At 36.6% G+C, this 20,335-nt stretch overlaps 1 protein-coding gene across 1 annotated transcript; it reads right to left on the bottom strand.

Annotated features, from left to right (window-relative positions):
* Positions 1-11,790: 11,790 nt before the first annotated feature.
* LOC116468293 (olfactory receptor 10K2) lies at positions 11,791-19,809 on the bottom strand. Its single transcript, XM_058438221.1, has 2 exons — positions 19,513-19,809; positions 11,791-14,483 (listed from the first exon to the last, which is right to left on the bottom strand). The coding sequence occupies exon 2, from the start codon at positions 14,420-14,422 to the stop codon at positions 13,484-13,486; it is 939 nt and encodes a 312-aa protein (XP_058294204.1). The 5' UTR covers positions 14,423-14,483; positions 19,513-19,809; the 3' UTR covers positions 11,791-13,483.
* Positions 19,810-20,335: the final 526 nt, after the last annotated feature.

Raw genomic sequence — 20,335 nt, 5'->3', positions numbered from 1 at the left:
TGCTTGAACCTGGGAGATGGAAGTTGCAGTGAGGGGAAATCGTGCCACTGCACTCCAGCCTGGGCGACAGAGCGAGACTCCGTCTCAAAAAAAAAAAAAAAAAAGTTTTAAATGCTGGGATGAACTCATTCTTTTTTACCCCAACAAGGAAGTTATCTGTGTACTCATTAGATATACAAGCAACCCAATCCAAGCATCCCATTTTCAGGAATTTTTTTCTTAAGTTACTCTTGCTCCTAATCACTGTTTCAGCCAAGGTCCACTAGAAAATAAATAGCACATTAAAATAAAGGAAATTCAAGAGATAGGAAAATACCATAGACAATGGAATAATCTGGGATTAGCAACATCCCAGTTTTTGTATCTTCTATATTTATATCCTGTTTCTGTGATCCATATAGATCAGACTTCTGAGGAAGAAAGCTGGGTGAAGAATGGTAGAGAGTAGATATGGAGTGAATACTTACATACTGAACATCAGCATAATATTGACTAAAAATCCTGACAAAAATAGTACAATAAAAGAAAATTTCAAGCCAATCTCTTGACCACGGGTTCTGTGAAAATTAAGCAGAAGCTTTAAGAACTGATGGCACAGCTCTACCATCCCATTTTTTCTCGCTTGGTGAGAACAGCATGCTATTCTCTTAAGGGCTGTTTCTTCAGTCTTAATCACAGAATAAAAAAAAGAAGAACTGTTTGAGGGTTGATACCTACACACAACTTGTTTAAGAAACAGAGCTTTGTGGTTCTAAGCCATTTAGGGTTTAGCATTATTTGCTGTTGGAGAATAACTTAACAAAGGCTGACTAATAGAGATGTAAATATTAAATAATTAAAGGCTTACAAAACCCCAAGGAATGTAGTACAGATGTATTAAAATGTGATATACTAGGTTTTATAACAAAATTACCAATGATAGAGGGGTTCAGTTTATAATGCACAAATTTTAATTCATTAGGAAGCCACCAGTATATATATACACACACACACTCAGAACTAAAGAAAGAAATGCAAAAATCTGGAATCATTTGGGAGGTTTAACAAATCTTTTAAAGTAATACCATTATCTATACATACATAATATATTTATGGCTGTATATTCCCTTCTAAGTACTATTTTAGTTAAATATCACAAGTTTTCATGTACAGTATTTAAAAATATTTTCTTGTGAAAATATGATTTCTTTTTAAACTATGATTTACAAGTATGCTTTCTAAGTTTTAAACATATGGGGATTTTCTTTTTTTTCTTTTTTATTATACTTTAAGTTCTGGGGTACATGTGCAGAACGTGCAGTTTTGTTACATAGCTATACACATGCCATGGTGGTTTGCTGCACCCATCAACCTATCACCTACATTAAGTATTTCTCCTAATGCTATCCCTCTCCTAGCCCCCCACCCCCCGACAGGCCCCAGTGTGTGATGTTCCCCTCCCTGTGTTCATGTGTTCTCATTTTTCAACTCCCACTTATGAGTGAGAACATGCGGTGTTTGGTTTCCTGTTCTTGTGTTAGTTTGCTGAGAATGATGGTTTCCAGCTTCATCCATGTCCCTTCAAAGGACATGAACTCATCCTTTCTTATGGCTGCATAGTATTCCATGGTTTATACAAACATATGGGGATTTTCTAGTAATATATTCTACTCATTTTGTATGCAATAAATATTTATTGCCTGTTATGTACCATGCACCCTTCCAGCTCTAGACATGCATCAGTGAGCAAAATGAATAAATATCCCCATAAATATATTTATGGCTACATATTTCTAAGTACTTCCTTTTCAACATAGAAAGGAAGAAAGACCAAAAGCTGCATGTAGAGCCTTAAAGTTATATAGGATTTGAATAGTTAAAATAGGAAACAAACTTACCATACAGATACCAACAAAACCAAAAATTAGTCCTTTTTAAAAAACTGATAAAATTGACAAATCTCTAGTGAGACTGATTAGTGAAAGAAAAGCCCAATATACATTATCAGAAATGATAAAAGAGCTATAACTACCGATGCTGCAGAGAATAACAAGGTAATAAGGACATACTGTAAAAGATATTATATATAGCTATGTATAATTTAGATGAAAATAAATGAATTATTAGTAAAATAAACAATAGCATGATTTATTCTGGAAGAAATTGGGGACTTATACAAACATTTAACAACTGAATTATTTGTAAACTTTTCAATAAAGAAATATCCAGTCCCCAATGGCTTAAACAAAGATAATAAAATTTCAGTGATTCAGAAATATTTCAGAGAATATACAAGAAAAATCCCAAGTCATTTTATGAGGCCAGAAAAACCTTGATTTAAAACCTTAATGAGAATTGTTAAGAGAGATAAAAATTTCATACCAATATTCATTCGTAAGTACATACAACATACACACACACACACACACACGCACACACACACAAATATGGCATATCTAAATTGTCTCAGTCTAAGTGTGGGTGTGTGTGGATGCACCTTGTGATGGAATGGTGTTCTGCTCAGGCTTGGCTCCTGCTTTGTGCTTCGGCCTTCCAGAACCCTGAACTGAAATAAACGAGTTGGAAAATGAATGAAAAATACAAATTATTTCAAGATAAAAATTTGTAAATTATACAATAATGATACAAATGCATGACAATAAATGATGTGATCTGAAAGTGTTCAGCAAGCCTGCCATATTTGTGATTGTTTTGAACTGCCTGGTGGTAGGAGGTGCTCTTTACTATGTTCTCTTTGCAAGCATTTATTCCTTAATTTAACCTCCACTACTATGATCACCATTACTTACTGATTCGCCTAAAATTGGGTAAATAATTATCCTGGTTTTATTAATCTTTTGCCAACGTACGGATAGCTCAAATTTATTACAATATTTATTGTAATATTATTATTATAGTAAGTGAGGACTTACTGTACAAAGGTGATTTGGGAGGGTTCATTAATTTCTCCATTATCCTGTTCTGTCTTTTTTTACTCCCTCTTCCACTTTAGCTATCTTTCTTTTGTTTTTAAGTAGCAAGCCCCCCTTGGACATTCTAGGGTTGGGGAGGCATTGTGAATAACACTGGCCATCACTTGTTGACCTAATATGTGTAAGGAAATTACTTAAAACTTTACACGAATTGTCTTATTCAATCTTCATGATCAGAAAATAAAAGAAAAATATTATGTCAATTGTGAGGTAATAAGTGGTATGTGTGAAAGTCAGGATAGAAGTTCTGGGTTCCCCCTCACACTCTGGGGACTGGTGTGGGGTGGGGGGAGGGGGGAGGGACAGCATTAGGAGATATACCTAATGCTAAATGACGAGTTAATGGGTGCAGCACACCAACATGGCACATGTATACATATGTAACAAACCTGCACATTGTGCACATGTACCCTAAAACTTAAAGTATAATAATAATAAATAAAATAAAATAAAATAAATTAAAACACTTGTTCTACAAGGTTGAATTCATGGATGACTTGAATATGGAGGAGGAAATATAGTACAATTTAAGGAAAGAACTGAACTGGAACACATAACACATTCCTTCCCATAACACATGCACTGTGTTATGGTTTTCTGATTCATCTTCATGATAAATTAGCCAAAGGGTCTTGGGTGAGTCACTTAACCTCTCTGGACCCCAGTTTCCTCATTTATAAAGCCAGAAGCCCAACAAAAGAGCTACTGAGACTCTTCTCTGGTTGAAGTAAGGAGTCGCAGAGGCAGAGCCTGCCTCTTTTGACCTATTTGCCCCCAGACTTTCTTCTGGCAATGCCAGCGTTCCTTGGGGGCCTCTCTTTGGAACTCAGGCTTCTCAAACCACTGAAAGTAGCTCATCTAGAAAAAAAAATAAAAATCCATTACTGGATTTATATCCAAAGGGATAAAAATCATTCTATTTTAAAGACATATGCACGCGTATGTTCATTGCAGCTGTATTCACAACAGCAAAGACATGAAATCAACCTAAATGCCCATCAGTGGTAGACTGGATAAAGAAAATGTGGTACATATACACTATGGAACACTATGCAGCCATGAAAAAAGAACAAGATCATGTCCTTGGCAGGAACATGGATGGAGCTTGAGATCATCCTCAGCAAACTAACACAGAAACAGAAAATCAAATACTGCATAATTCTCACTTATAAGTGGGAGCTAAATGATGAGAACACATGGACACATAAAGGAGAGCAACACATACTGGCACCTTTTGGAGGGTGGAGGGTGGGAGGAGGGAGAAGATCAGGAAAAATAAATAATGGATATTAGGCTTAACACCTGTGTGATGCAATAATCTGTACAATAAACCTCTATGACATGTTTACCTATATAACAAACCTGCACTGTACTCCTGAACTTAAAATAAAAGTTAAATTTAAAAAAGGGAAAAAAAAAGAAGTCCTAGGTTCCCCCTTACAGTGTTAATGGGAGCAATGGAATTCTTGATCTAGACAGCCCTCACATCAGGACCTACAAGGCTTCCCCCTGGGCAGGGTTTGCAATACTTGCCCAGCTCATGGGTTGCGTGAGATATCAGGGAAGTTTATAAGTTTTGTCTGGGCATAGAACCAAGTGGTCTAAGTACTAATCTTGCCTGCCATCAAGCAGCTGTGTGGGACATTGGACAAGCTATATTACCGCTCTAGCCTTGGTTTTCTTCTCTGTAGAATAGAGATTACATAAAGACATTTGATATCTTTGAGATTCTAAAACATTCCTGGATAAGATATCTGCCTAGATAGTCTATGCTTGGGGAGAAATAGAAGAAAAGGTTGAATCCAAGGAATGGCTACAGGGAAAGACCAAGTGGATTTACCTAGCTAGGGAGTTGAGAGATGATACAAAATTATTCTGCCTCCTGCATACTTTGCCTGGATCTGGGTGCTAGCATACAACCAATTTCCATGTGACAGACCCTGAGACCTTCTGGGCTGTTAAAAGCCTTATAACCATCTGATACTGCTTTTGCTGGCCTTTGGAGGTTTGTTCATCAGAATCAGCCAATTTCTGCACAGGAGAACACAGGAAAAATAGAAATAGAGTGTCTAACTGGTTATGCGGAACCAGCGTCCTATATTTGATCAGCACTAATACTATAGGCTTTTCAATTTTTTAATTTCATATGTGGGCATATTCTTAAGTTTTGGGAACACCTAAGATAGTGAAGATTGCTGAGAAAGTAACGTTTTTTATTTTTCTTTTTCAGTTCCTTCAAGTTCAATGCACCATAGCAATTAGGAAGTATTAGCATTGGTTTCTAGTAAGGGGTTAGGATACATTACTGCAGGTTAGAGATGTTCTGTAAGCAAAACACCCTGAGCCAATAGGGAGAAAGAACTAACTCAAGGTCAGCATGAAACAGGGATAGAGAAAGGTTTAACAATCTGGACCAAGGTCCAAAAAAATAAAAAATGCAGCAAATCCTGACACAGGTATCAAAACAAAGAAACAACCAAGCCAAAGGCAAATGCATCATTTTGTTATGCAGAATGAAGTGAAATGGGTAAGAATATAACTTTAACACTTGTGTTATACTTAATATAAGAACCAAAGAAATGAGACGAGAAAAAGTCCTTTGCTGTAGGAAAAGGGCATTGACATTCATTCACTGCAGATTTAGCTTCGGAAACTATAAAATGGGAGACAGAAGATCAAGCACTCACATAGGAGGAGGAGTAAGTTCCCAGTCAGTGCCAAGTGAAGTGTGCCTGGGAACAACATGGCCATAAACAGCACCAGGCAGTTTAAACTGTGTTATCAAGAAAAACATCAGGTTTCCCAGCTGGTGACAGACTCTGAAATCCATTCACTTTACTCTTAGGGTGCATAACGCAGTCCCCATTAATGACTATAAAAATAAAACATTTAAAATAAATAAATATAATATATTAAGAAGACAATAAACTTTATCTGTACTCTTACCACCCAGATATCAATCACTTCTATTAACATGTTCACATATGTTTCTGACTTTTCTATGTGCACGCTGTGGAGAAAAGAGTTTTATGGCAGGCCTGAACTGCTATTCTTAGGAAAGCCTGCTTGCAAGATTGGCCATTGGCTAGCATCTGAAAACTTGGCTGGCAAACAGTTCCTTACACAAAACTTTCCCTAATTGATAAGGTGGCTCACTGTCTCTCTCTGTTTGTACAAAGAATGCAGAATTTAGGTACATGCTAGGCAGAGATTGCCAATGTGGTCAATTCTGAATGAAGTCCTCGGACACTGCGTTACTAGTGGGTTTTCCTGGGTAGAAGCATAACCTAGATGTTGCTGCATTTTTGTTGCTGGGGAAGGATGCACTATGACTCTTACGGGGAGAGGTAGCATAAGAAGTCTGCACATAGATTCCTGCAGACACTGCCTGTGTCTTATGATTTGACTGTGTGGTGAATTCTCATTAAACTCCTGTAATCAATATAAGCTGTGAAGACAATCCTATTGTGAGTCTTGAGTCCTGGTAGTAAAGCTTTCAATGTGGGGTTGGTCTTGGGAACTCCCCAACAAAACAAACACATGTAATATTTTTAAAAGAAGAGATCGTATTATCTGCACCTTTTTCTATCTTTTTATATAGAATACATGGAAAATATGTTTCTACATCAATAAATATAGACCTATAATAATATCATAAATTATTGCATAGCATTATAGCTAGCCTTGGACTTTTAAGTTTTGCACATTTTACCACACTGTGACTTAAAAAAACACCTTGAGATATAGCAACACTTAATCCTTATTCATTATTACTTCTGAAGAAATTTAAAAAATAGTAATTCTGGGTCTACCTACATTTTTATGATTTTTGATACATATTGTAAACTGGCCTTTAGAAAGCATGTGTCAGTGTCCACATAAAGATAATGTGTAATCAAAAGTCTCATTTCCCATTTTCAGGACAATAAAATCATTAATTTAGAAAAAATTTGATTGATGCAGCAGAGTGATAATTCTTTGTTTTAAATTGCATTACTTCAATTGTTTACACAATTGGACATTTTTCAAAATTCTTCTAAAAATTGACTATGATTTCTTCTTTTAGAAATGCTTATTTATTTATATTTTTCATTTAAAAATTATTTGGCTTTACTTTTATGATATTTACATTTCTTTCTACATTAAAGAAGTAATTATCTTTCATAAGTGTTTAAAATATTTTTTACTCATTTTTAAGTTTAATAGCCACTTCATATTGTTATATAAATAATTTACACATTCAAATCTTTTCCTTCATGCTTACAACTTCTATTTTCATGTTTGTAGAGCTCGTCTATGTTTAGAGAACTCTCCAACATTAGATGCATTTACCTAAATTTGCTTTTTAACTCACTATAATTTTGAAAATATGGTAATATCTGATCTATTTTATTTTAGATTATATTGTGAACATAATCTAATTGGCATCCTTTAGTATTAAACAATGTGCATACTTCTATTTCTTTAAAACATAACCTTTCCTCACTAATTGAATATTACTTTTGAATATTCCATTCTGTGCTTTGATTTGTGTGTATAGTTTGCTCTAATATCACACTGGTTGAATAGTTATTTTATAGTACACTTTACTTTCTGACAGAGCAAATCTTATCACTATTCTTTAGAAGCTCTTTGAATATTAATTCATGACCAATCTTGCACTTAAAATTCAAGGATATTTATCATATTATGAAAAATAGGTATTTGATTGGAATTTATTTAAATTTTGAAGTGAAATAAGAATTAATTGGCATCTCTAAAATTGAGAAATCCTATCCTTGTATAATGTGTGCCTGTATTCATTCATTTTTCATTCTGTATTCCTATGAAAAGTTTTTAATGGCTTCACTTTAATAGGCCTTCACTAGAAATTGTTAAATGTGTTTCTGGAAGTTTTGTGAGCTGACTAATTTAAATTTCCTATTTTTCAACCACTTTCCATCTACCTCACACAGGTATGTTGAGCTCCCTAAAGGATCTCATATATCTCATACCTTACACTGTCCTCTTGCTTTCCTCATTTGTAGGGTGTTCAGGGATTTACTCTTAAACTATCAGAGTTCTGTGGTCTCTAGCACATTCCCCTACTTTGTTGAATCACTGCTTTGTGGAGTTTGTCTCTTCTACGGGTCCTTCTCAGCTGTTTCCCCACTGATGACCAGTGATGTCCCCTTTGGTCTCTTGCCAACCACACATACAACATCTGCTTTGTAGAGGTGCTATCATATCCTTTGGGAATGATTACTGCATTATGTTTTAACACCAGTTCTTTCTACCTTGCTAATAAAGATTAATCAAAGGAAATGAACAGCTTTCCTAAGACATGAAAGTGAAGAAGCAAAAAAAGTGGAATCAAATTCCAAAAGGTTTTCATGATGGAAAGTTAAAAGTAGAGTGGAATGGTTGGGAAAATCATCTCAGGAATCACAGAGGTTTTGGGGGAAGGACATAGGAAGTCACCTCACTGAGCATTGAGAGACGATGAATCAATGCATGGAAGTTGAGTCAGTGTCAGGTAATTTGCTAGAGAATGACTTTCTAAAATCTTATTTTGCCATGATTTAATTACTCTTCCCGTTACATGTAGTCATACTACATTTTCTGGTCGCTGGACTCAACATCCTATTAAAAACATGTATACTTGTGCTACAGAGGCATTTTATTTTATTTTTATTTTTTCAGGCTGGAGTGCAGGGAGGCAATCATAGCGCACTGCAGCCTCAAACTCCTGAACTCAAGCAATTCTCCTACCTCAGCCTCCCGAGTAGCTGGGACTACAGATCTGCCAACATGCTGAGCTAATTTATGTATTTATTTACTTTAGAGATGAGTGGGGAGTCATTTTGTTGTCCAGGCTGGTCTCAAGCTCCTGGCCTCAAGTTATCCTCCTGCCTCAGCTTCTCCAGTAGCTGGGATTACGGGTGTGAGCCACCATGCCCAACCACAGGCACAATTTAATCATGAGGGATTATAAGAAGAGGTTAGCTCTACACATTTTTAAATGTGCATGGGCACTTTTGTAAGGAATAGCCTTTTCAAATGAAAGATCCCTACTGTCCCAGAAAAGTGTCCAGGACTCAGCTAGCCTATGTAAAACTAAATGTTTTATTTTACAGTGGCTGACTTTCTAAAAAATGTGTGAAACTATTAATATCTCACTAAAATCAGCAGGAAATAAACTGATTTAGAATAATTATGAGTTGGATTTTTTCTTTGAGTATTATCTACCCAATCAACCTAATTAACTCTTGATCTTTGTAACCGTTTAGACTGTTATACATTAATGCATAGGAAAACAAACTGTATATTTAAATAACCTCTCACTAACTTGTATGGAAGATATATCCTTGATGTGGAAGACCCTTTATTGCTGAACACAAACCTACTCATCTTCCTCGGTATAAATGCCTTCTATGACAGTTATTTACCTGTTGCCCCTCAGCAATACCCCATTCTTCTATATTTTGCAAATTGCCTTTTCTTTAACTCTCTTGCCTTCTGGCTTTTGATACTTATTAAACACTGAAATAAAGGATGTAAGAGAAGGTGCTTCCCTTCTGCTTCCAGCTCCTGTTGGCATTTCCTAGCAGCAGTAGATAGCTGTGGATCCAGCCTCCAGTTTCCTTTAACACTCTTAGTGCCAGTCTTGCTGTGTTCCCTCAGAGGTACCAGCCACATCCACGCCAGTCCTCTGGGTAATCATGATACTACTGCATGCTCCCACACCCACTGGGTATACCCAATAGATCACTTAATCAACTGTCAGGCCATTCCCACTCCTGGAAGGTTCTAGCATTGGACCTCCAAGGTTTCTTCTCTGAACTCCTGGTTTCTATTAACACCACATTTTCTCCATCCATTGCAAGTCTAAGCAGAGTAGCCATTTTCCTTAATTATGCATATGTGTTCCCCTAGCATCCCTTTTTGCTTTTACAAATTTTCACACTCATGTAAGCAATTCCCTATATTAAACCAGTTCTGTTTGAAATAATTGCCATTACTTTTGTTTTATTGGCTTACCCTTGAGAGTTAGAGCCTCAGACACACCAGAATATAACATTGAATATTGGGTGTGGGTAAGCACATTAGACTTCCATGGTATGTGGGAGAAATGGAACGCTCAGCATAAGATGGAGTAACGGAAGTGGTACTCTGGTAGAGATTCAGGATTGGCACATGTTCTCACAAGTGGGAGCTAAACAGTGGGTACACATGGACATAAAGATGGAAATGACAGACACTGAGGACTCCACATGAGGGAGGGTGAGAGGGAGGTTAGTGTTGAAAAATTATCTATTGGGTACAATGTTCACTGTTTGGGTGTTGAGTACACTAGAAGCCCAAACCTCAGCATCACACAATATATCTATGTAACAAACCTGCACATGTACCTGTTGAATCTATTTTCAAAAACGCTTTTGGTTTGAGAAGGAGAAAGTAGGATCAATTGAAGGAGTAGGAGGCTGGCAGTCTAGGGGAGAGGTTTGGGAAGAGATATCTAAAGGTGATAGTTGGAGTGGAATGTGATTCTTCACTAAATGTTTTTTTTGAAAATAAAAATTTATCTGAGGGGTTGGATATTGGTTTATATGGGGCACTGAATACAGCTATTACATGGGTTGCCTTCTGTTAGTGTAAATGTGTATTTGTCCTGGCACTTGGTAAGAGCTGTCTTATGAGTTCGATTGTCATTGATCTGTTCAATGTTAAAGGATGTCTTAGAAAATCAGTTGAAAGCCAACCTCATAGGCTACAAATCTAGTTTTAGTGCTGTTATAATTTTTTGTGGCTAAGATAACAGAAATTCCATAATCCTAACTTGGTATAACTTTTTCTCTTCCCTATAATGTATTCAAAAACATATATACATAATAGACTATGATGAATGGGAATTCAAAACATCAATTTATTATTATTGGTTGAGTTTATGCTTAAAACTCAAGTGCAGATTTCTCTATAAGATAAACAGGCATATATGGCCTAGTTAGAAGGCCTAAGGGATTTTACTCTTTCGCTAAAGCCAACTACAAATCTAAAAATCTTACCACTCTCCTGCAAATTACATATGACTGGACAATAGAGATGTGTGCGTATGCACATGTGTGAAAAGAGGAACAGAGAGAGCAAGATGTTCAGTTTTAACACATGGGAGTGCAGGCCCACATGGAAAAAATAAGAGGAAGGATAAAATGCCAGGAGAGTCATTTTTTATATTCATGATCTTTTAACACAAAGTGATCCTGCCCACTTTTCAGTGTTGTGGTGTCAGACCCCAAAATAATAGTATCCACAGCTCTTGGAAAGGAACAAGGTTTAAAAGACTATTTATTTAACATCAAGGGTATATCTTCCCACAGATGACGCATGGCTTAATCTTCTATTGTTAAAGGTGAATACTTATACATTCTACTCCATTAATTAAAAAAATCACAGTCTTGGCCGGGCGCAGTGGCTCACGCTTGTAATCCCAGCACTGTGGGAGGCCGAGGCGGGTGGATCACAAGGTCAGGAGATCGAGACCACGGTGAAACTCTGTCTCTACTAAAAATACAAAAAAAATTAGCCGGGCGTGGTGGCGGGCGCCTGTAGTCCCAGCTACTCGGAGAGGCTGAGGCAGGAGAATGGCGTGAACCCAGGAGGCGGAGCTTGCAGCGAGCCAAGATTGCGCCACTGCACTCCAGCCTGGGCAACAGAGCGAGACTCCGTCTCAAAAAAAAAAAAAAAAAAAAATCACAGTCTTTTCAAGAGGTCATGTGAGAGCATTATAAAAGCATTAATAAAGAAAATAGATCATGTGGACTCAGTATTAATTCCTTTACTTATTAGTAGGCAAGTCATTTTATTTGTTTGAGTGTCATTTTTCTCATCTACAAAATGTCGATTATAATATATACTTCCCAGGGGTGCTCTAAAGTTTAGATGAAGTAACGGTTTTAAACTGTAGCACACGATGCAGATATAAATAATTAACACATTAAACTTAACTCATTTACTTTTCATGAATCAACTTAATAGACTGGAGGCCTGGGGTGGGCAATATGACCAAGGAAAAGACAACTTAGGGGCCACTGAAGTTAATTTTGCATCGATCTGTGATTTTCAACCCCCATCAGCAGCAAGTTTCAAGCTTCAAAGAAATGGAAGAAATGCAATTGACTTACATTCTTGGCAGACGTCCTACAATAAACAGGGCCTGTGAACAAAACATTCCACTTCCTTCCCTCTTGCTTCAACCCCTAAAAGGTATATGGCATTGATGAAGAGACTGGTGGAAGAAAAGGAAAAAAACTTACAAACAAAATAAATCAATCAGGAGACTTGTATTGACAGGTGGATCTTGAAAAGAGTTATAATGTGAGAAATCATCAATATTGTGAAACTTCCTTTTTGCTATCACTCATGCAGAAAGGGCAGAGAATGAAAATATCAAATACAAGTTCTGGTCTCAAATGTACATGCAAACTCTCGAGTTGCATGGAGAACAGACTGATTGTTCCATAGGCAAAGGTTTCGAGTTGGTGAATATTTAGTGAAATTGACTTAAGCTTTAGCTTGCCTTGTCTGGTCATTTTGGGTGATTTTAGGTCTTGTCATTAATCCACTCCCCTGTGAATATCTTCAGGGTATGCTGACCAAATTTAGATGTGTGCCACTGCATGCAAAATTAGAAATGATCATATTTCATTAATACACTAGAAGCATGGAAATGGATAACTTTTCATAATTTTCTAACTTGAACATTATTTGGATATATCTTATGCATCAAACATTGTAATGGCACTTAACAAGTATCTCATTTAACAATTGTGATCTGATGATTTTGGAAGACTGAGGTTCAGAAAACATCTAGAAAAATCCTAGAGATAGAAGCTTCCTGAGTCCGTAGAACAGAGAGTTAGGGTTGTGCCACATTTTGCAGGGTTAGTTTTCAGCCTGGCTGAGATTGGGTGACAGTATTTACTAGAGCCTAAAATTCTGAACATATATATGCTTTCCTATAATAACCATCTGTTATTTTTCACTCAATTGAAAAAAAAAACCTTAAATAGGCAATAATTCATGTGAGTGTGGCAAGCAGTTGTATTTTTCTAAATTTTATATTTGGAAATGAAGGGAAATGATCTCTGTTCCTGAACATAATGTGCAATTGCGTGATCATTTGTATTATAACTTGTGCTTTACGGTTTGGAAAGAGCAGAATCAAGTTTTTTTTTTTTTGAGACAGTCTTACTCTGTCACCCAGGCTGGAGTGCAGTGACACAATCTCACTGCAACCTTCTGCCTCCTGGGTTCAAGCGGTTCTCCTGTCTCAGGCTCCTGAGTAGGTGAGATTACAGGAGCCCACCACGGCATCCGGTGAATTTGTGTATTTTTTGGTAGAGACAGGATTTCACTATGTTGGCCAGGCTGGTCTTGAACTCCCGACGTCAGATGATCTACCTGCCTCAGCCTTCCAAAATCCTGGTATTACAGTCGTGAGAAACCGCGCCTGGCCAGAATCAAGATTAATTTCATGACAGGGAAATTGTTCTTCTCACAATTTTATAAAGAGCTGATTTGAACTCTTTATTTCTCAAGCTATAAATCATTGGGTTGAACAATGGAGTTATAATAGTGTAGGATACTGATATTAGAGCATCCTGGCTTGAGGAGTAGTTGGACTGAGGCCTTAAGTAGATAAAGGAGGCACAGCCATAGTGGACAGTGACAATAATGAGGTGAGATACACAGGTGGAAAAAGCTTTGCACCTACCCAATGTGGAAGGAAACTGAAGTATGACAGAGAGGATGTGAACATAGGACACCAAGATCAACAATAAGGGGATAGCCAGGACCAATGTACAGAGCATGAAGATGACAATCTGACTAAAGTGGTTATGGTGAGATGCCAGCTTGAGGACAGGAGAGATGTCACAGAAGAAGTGATGTAGTTGATTGGAGGAATAAAACGGCAGGTGAAATACCAAGGATGTGATGATCTGTGCAACAGTGAAGCCACAGGCACAGGCAGCAGCCACTAGTCCCATACACATCCCATGTCCCATGAGCACTGAGTAGCACAGTGGGTTACAGATGGCCACGTAACGATCATAACCCATGACTGCCAGCAGGAAGGAGTGAGAGCAGCCAAGGAAGAGGAAGGAAAACATTTGGATGGCACAGCCCAGGAAAGAAATGGTCTTCTTCTGGGCCAGCAGGTCAACCAGCATCTTGGGTACAATGACGAAGGTGTAGCAAATCTCAGAGCAGGAGAGGATGGCAAGGAAGAAGTACATGGGGATATGAAGGGCCCTGTCCAGCACAATGGTGGAAATGATGATTGCATTGGTGCCCAGAGTGAACACGTAGAGGAGCAGGAAGATAACAAAGAGCAGCTGCTGCAGCCTGGCCAGGGAGGAGAAGCCAAGGAAGATGAACTCTCTCACCACAGTCTCATTGACCCGCTCCATGGAGCATACATCATCAGGAGACAATTCAGGAGAGAAGAGGAGTCAGCACCAAAAGAAATCTCTGAAAATTAGTAGATTCACAGAAAATTGATCATCAGCATGTGTTTTCAGATTTTGAGTTCTAAACTCATCTTTTCTCCTCCCTCTTGTTTTTCCAAGACATGATGTTGCTAAAATCAGGCAAGCTTTCATCAAACTTTGAGTCTCTATAGTAGTTCTAACACCATAGCCAAACAGTCCTTGAAATGTTTCAGATTCAAACAGCCCTTCACCTCCATTCCCATGATGAGGCTTTTACTCAGATTCTTAGCCTCTCACTCTTAGATTATCTTGCAAAGCTTGTCTTTCTGGCTTTCTTGTATCCATATTCTCTCAAAAAAAAATCTTTCCTGCAGTTGCAAAGTAAACCATCTGAATATACCATAGTTATCTATAACTCAATGGTTCTTAATTGTCATTCTCCTTACACCTAAACCCCCACTCTTAGTTTTAATCTCCCCATAACTTAGATGCAAACTCTCTTCAACAGTGTTTTCCTTACCTCCTGGCAGGAATTGTCAGTTATACTTTTATTATGCTGGCTCTTGCTTCTGTAGCTTTATCCTGGTCCCAAAGTGGAAAAAAATGCTCTTCTTCTTTCTATTCATTAATTTCAAGGTGGAATATGTCTATACCTCCTCCAATACCTATATCAGAGTCTTTCCTCTGTTAGGGAGGACGACAGTCTTTCTTCAGGATTCTGTCCATTTTCGTCACTTCCCTTAACTCGTTCTGAAGTCACATTATGGCTCCTTTCCCATGGCCACTGTTACATCTCTGCAACCCATCTTTCCCCTGATGACAGCCTAATCTTTTAAAATATAAGTTGTATTATATTGCTTCACTCTTCAAAAATTTTGCTTATGGTTATAGTATAGAGTTCAAACTCTTCATTGTTTCCAAAAGTCTTTCCTCTGGAGAAATAAACTATGCTTCTATGCTCATTTTCAAACCTTTATGGGATATATCACTATTGCCCAAATATGTTCTGTACTTCCTTGCCTCTATTCCCTGCTCATATTCGTTTGTTATTCACTTTTATTTACAGATATTTTATGGTTCTTCTGAAGCCTAAATTAAAATCTACCTTTTTGAAAGCTTCCTTGCTACCTCCTGGTGAAAGGAGTTGTTTCTTCCTCAGAACTCACATAAGACATTGATTGCCAAAATTATGTGATATTTACTTAATTTTGAAATATTCTAATGAATTGTTCTTATATCTATTTTCTCTACCAGATTTTGTGCCTTTGAGGAAAAGACGTGAATTGTATATATCTTTACCTGAGCTCTCCTCAGCATCTAGAACCATATTAAGTACTTAACACCTTCTCAATAAATAATTGTTATATAAATAAGAGAGTTAACTTGCCACATTATCTATTTTATTCATGGGCAGCACAGACTTCTTAGAACTCACAGAGTAAGAAAATTCTCAGTGTTATTTCATACTAGGCACAAGAATTGCTCAGTATCAAGAATGCTAAGAATGTCTGCACCACATAAAACTAAGTCTGGCCCATTTAAACCTGAAAGAGAAATCTCTGTTTACAATAGAAAACTGGCACTGAAGAGAGCATCTGGTCATCAGAATTCTATGTACCTAAGATGACTCCCAATTCCTAGTACATTTGCTGCTCTTTAGAGCATATTGGAACTCAAATAAGTGAGAGAAAAATCATAAAGATAACCTTACAATTATCCCGTTAAAAAGTGTATTACTAAAATTACCTTAACTAATATTAACAACAAAATTAATAACAATGCATTTTTATGTTACCTAAGAACCACTGAATCAAGAGTATCAGATAGTACACATGTATTAAGCAGTGTGATTATAACAGTCAGCTACCAGGTCTGCAATGAAGATACACATTTAAATAAGACCCAGTCCTGAGCCTCTAGTTCATGTTTCAAGGGTGAGACACATTCAGAAGAAGATGTTATTAAAAATGTGGTGACTGAGATGATAGATATGCATTTGAAATTATAGGAGCACTCAGGAGACAAATCTTGTATACATTCTTGAAAAATGATATGTATTTTTTAGTTATTTCTGGGTTTCTTTATATATGTTATGAAAAGGCTGAACTAAGTGTACTTGGAGAAATATCATAACACAGGCACTGTTTAGTTTCTAAAACTTTTAATCTAAATATATAAATAGGGCAAGTAAGTACATTTGCTTCTCCTTGCTTCTGGAAGAGTACAAGGATGTTTTCTGCTTGCATATTCTACTTTATATCGCTCCCTTCCTCAACCCCATGAAAGGGACAAATACCCTCCTCCTCCTCTAACTTATTCCTCTGGTTCTTCACTCAATATTTAGCACGAGGTTTTTTCTTTTTTATTGCCTAGGTGGTTGGCATATTTATTACTAATATACTATTAACTTTCAAATTCTATATTCTCTAGTTTTTAGTACTACTAATAAATTTCTACGTGTAGAATCTGAAATTTTACTCTCACAAGCACATGTAAAGTTGAGTAATGTAGGAATAAAATAGGCTTTAAATTTAGACAGATGTAGGCTTTAATCCTGACTCTGGCAAGTTCTAGTGATAAAACCTTAATAAATTCTCTAAGGCTTATTTTCTCATTTGTACGGTAAGAATAATTCCTGCCTCCTGGGCTATCATGAGAATTAATTCAGGTAATATATATGAAAGAGATTTGTCCCATAAATAAGGAGTGCTTAGTAAGTACTTCTGTTTTATTACTTTATTGTTGTTCTATAGGTATTGGTATTAGAAATATTTTCATTAGTGAGGTAATAAGCATTTAACTCATGGCAAGTTATTGAAACTGATTTTTCTGTATTTTCCAAGGAAGAGAAAATTTAAGAGAAATTATTCTTCCCTTGAGGCTCTCCAAACCTGACTGAAAGTAACTTGGTTTTCCATGGAGTTCTGTTTTGCTCTTGGAGGGAGGCCATATATATTTAGGCATCAATCTCAACAATTTATTGAGTTCCTAAAGACTGGAGCAGATTGTCTAACAATTCTCATGTTTTACAATTTCATGATTTCTGCTACTATCTAAGCACTATAGATATAATTATGAATAAAATCATTGCCCTTTTCTCAGAGAAGAAAGACTCGAACATCTATTCATATTATAAAACAGCCTATAAACATTATAAAACAAGTATAAACAAAATGTCCTGAAAATCTGGAGGAAAAACCCAATAATTTTAGGGAAGGCTTTGAAGAACAAGTAGTATTTGAATTTCTCCTGTAAGAATTTTAATAAAAATACTGGCTGAGTCTAAATGACATTACTTATCTAGATATTTTGATTGAACTAACTAATCTTTTTTTAATGTCGATTGGCCTTTCAGAGTTAAAATGTCAGTTTACAAAGGCCCATGAAACAAGAGACACTAATTATTCTCCCTGTTCTCTTCTGTTTCCTTACAATAAACTTCATGTTTCATGTTGAGGTCACAAACTCAAAAAATTAGCAAACAAGCAGACAAAAACAAAGAAAAAATAAACTCAATTATGTTTTTTTGGGAGCATTATTCCATTTTATCAGTCTATCAATATTGCTTTTGATGTTTCCAGGAAGAAAAAATAGAACACAATTATGGTATGAGTTTATTAATCAAAATTTAGAATTATCTTGTAATAATGTAAGGCAAGTTGACATTTATTACATGCTCTGTTTGTTCTAGATTTGGTGAAAATACTGTTACATATATTCTCTCATTTGGTCCTCACGACAACCTTATGAAGTATTTATTACTTTTAATATCTTTATTATAAAGATAAGAAATTTGAGAATCAGAGTTTGGGGACTCCTCTTAAGTTCACACAGCTGGTGGAACCAACACTATACTACAGTACAATCCGTGTGGTGTGTGTGTGTGTGTGTGTGGTGAGAAAGGGAAAGCAGTATTCAACACTCTCCTTCCAGATAAAGCCATTTAAAGGAAAAGACTTCTGCTACTATTTTGTTATGGGCTCAGTTTTCAACTTTGCTATGTATTAGCTATAGGACTTTGATGTGTCTGAATCAATTTTCTCATCTTTGTAGTGGGGTTCATTTATTCTGATGTCAGCTAACCTAACTTTTAAGATTTCTTTAAAATGGATGAGACAATGCTTTTTTAACAGTTGAGTGGTTTCACAGATATTATTTATGTAAGTATAACTTGGAATTGAAAAGGGGCAGAGAGCGCTGGTAGTTTTGAGAAGAACATACCTTTCATACTGCTTCCTGTACCTTTGTTGGTTTTGGGAGGGATTTAATAAAATAAAGATCATTTCACTTTTCAGGACTGGGAAAGGTATGTTGCAGTAGTTCTCGTCTCTTACTCAAGAGGTCTCCAGAAAGCCAGAGTCACAGTTACAGCTGTATATGGTCTTAAAGATCTAGCTTAGTAGTTTCATTGGACAGATGCAGAAATGAGCTTCAGAGAGTGCTATGAAGTTTCTAAGACTAGAAAGCAACTGAGTGGATGTGTTAGCAATGGAACAGAGGTCTTTTCTCTTTCAGAAGAATGTGATTGCCACAGTATTATCCTGCCTTCCGAAGATATTTATTTCATCGAAAATTACTTTCTCTTTATTGGCAGCAGTTACTTATGGTGTTCTCTTCCTAAGTCTACATCCTTGTGCTAGTGTTTTTGCCTGTTTCTGTTTTAGGGTTCCCAGAGGGCAGGGTTTCTTAGTCTTTATATCTGTCAATTATAACTATTTTCAGAGCATTTATTAAGTTCTCAGCCATATATTAGGTATTATATCTTTGTGTAGATCCTATCTAACACAGTCCTTTCTACAAAAACGTCATTATTTAAAATTTTGTAATTAAAATATTGTTGAGTGCCCTGTCAAATTAAATCAGAACCAAGAGAGTGCGTATATAAATTTAGAAAGAAAAATGAATCAGTTAATTTAAAAATATATAAAATTTATATGCACAATTTTGCAGAAAAGCACTTTAAAACTTAAATAATCCTGATTAACATTATTGGATGTACTTTAATTGTGAGTCTCTCTTTCTGTTACTGGTAGTATACTTGCATAGGCTCATCACCCTTCTTCTCTTACCTGAAATGTGAGTCCTGCCGGAGAATAGATGTTTGCTTTCATTTCCTGTCCATTGCCCGGTTTCTCAATGTTGTAGATGCTTAGTCCAAGCAAGATGGATGTCTGTTATTCATAGAGTGCTTCCATTTTCCTCTGCCTCTCTCTAAGAGAAGCCAGGGACATAGAGGCTACAAGAGACAGAATTCAAGTTGACGTGTAGAACGGAAAAAGGTCAAAATGGGTCACAGGCTACTGATCTTTACTCATAGGTAGAGATGTGATGATGGTCTAGGGTCTTAGACCCAGACCAAAGTCAAATGTTACCAGTCTCCTGCCATTTTATGTCAATTGACTAAAGATCACAAGCCACAGCTAACAGTCACCATTAAGCAGTAGGAATTTTCATTATATTTGTTGGCAGCAGGTGGTTCTTCTGTGGGTCTCCTGATACCATAGCCATTGCCATGGAGACATGGCACTGGGTTTAATTAACCACTGAGTTGATTGTGGAAAATAGAGGCAAGTCACTAAATGCCCAATTGCTCAAAATGGGGCCCAGACATTGGGGCTTAGGGAGCAGAAGGCTCTAAGCCATCCTCAGATGCAGCAATTTTAGAAAATGTGACTAATTTTAAGCTTATTTCTCATTTTGTTATGTTATTGAAGAGACAAAAGAGAATTTTTATGAAGACATTTTACAATAATAGGTGTATTGTAAAACATGTTGGTTTAACTGAAAATCTTTTTGTACTCATAATGGAAAGATAGTTCTTTGTTAGGCTGAGAAGGTAAACTGGGCAATGGCTTTTTAGAGTGAAGATTGTGCTCAGAATAAGCTGGAGGA

Source organism: Hylobates moloch, unplaced genomic scaffold, assembly GCF_009828535.3.
Source record: "Hylobates moloch isolate HMO894 unplaced genomic scaffold, HMol_V3 SCAFFOLD_5, whole genome shotgun sequence".
In the NCBI taxonomy this organism is placed as follows: Eukaryota; Metazoa; Chordata; class Mammalia; order Primates; family Hylobatidae; genus Hylobates; species Hylobates moloch.
The sequence above is the reverse complement of the archived record's forward strand: the minus strand, read 5'-3'. Positions and strand labels throughout refer to the sequence as shown.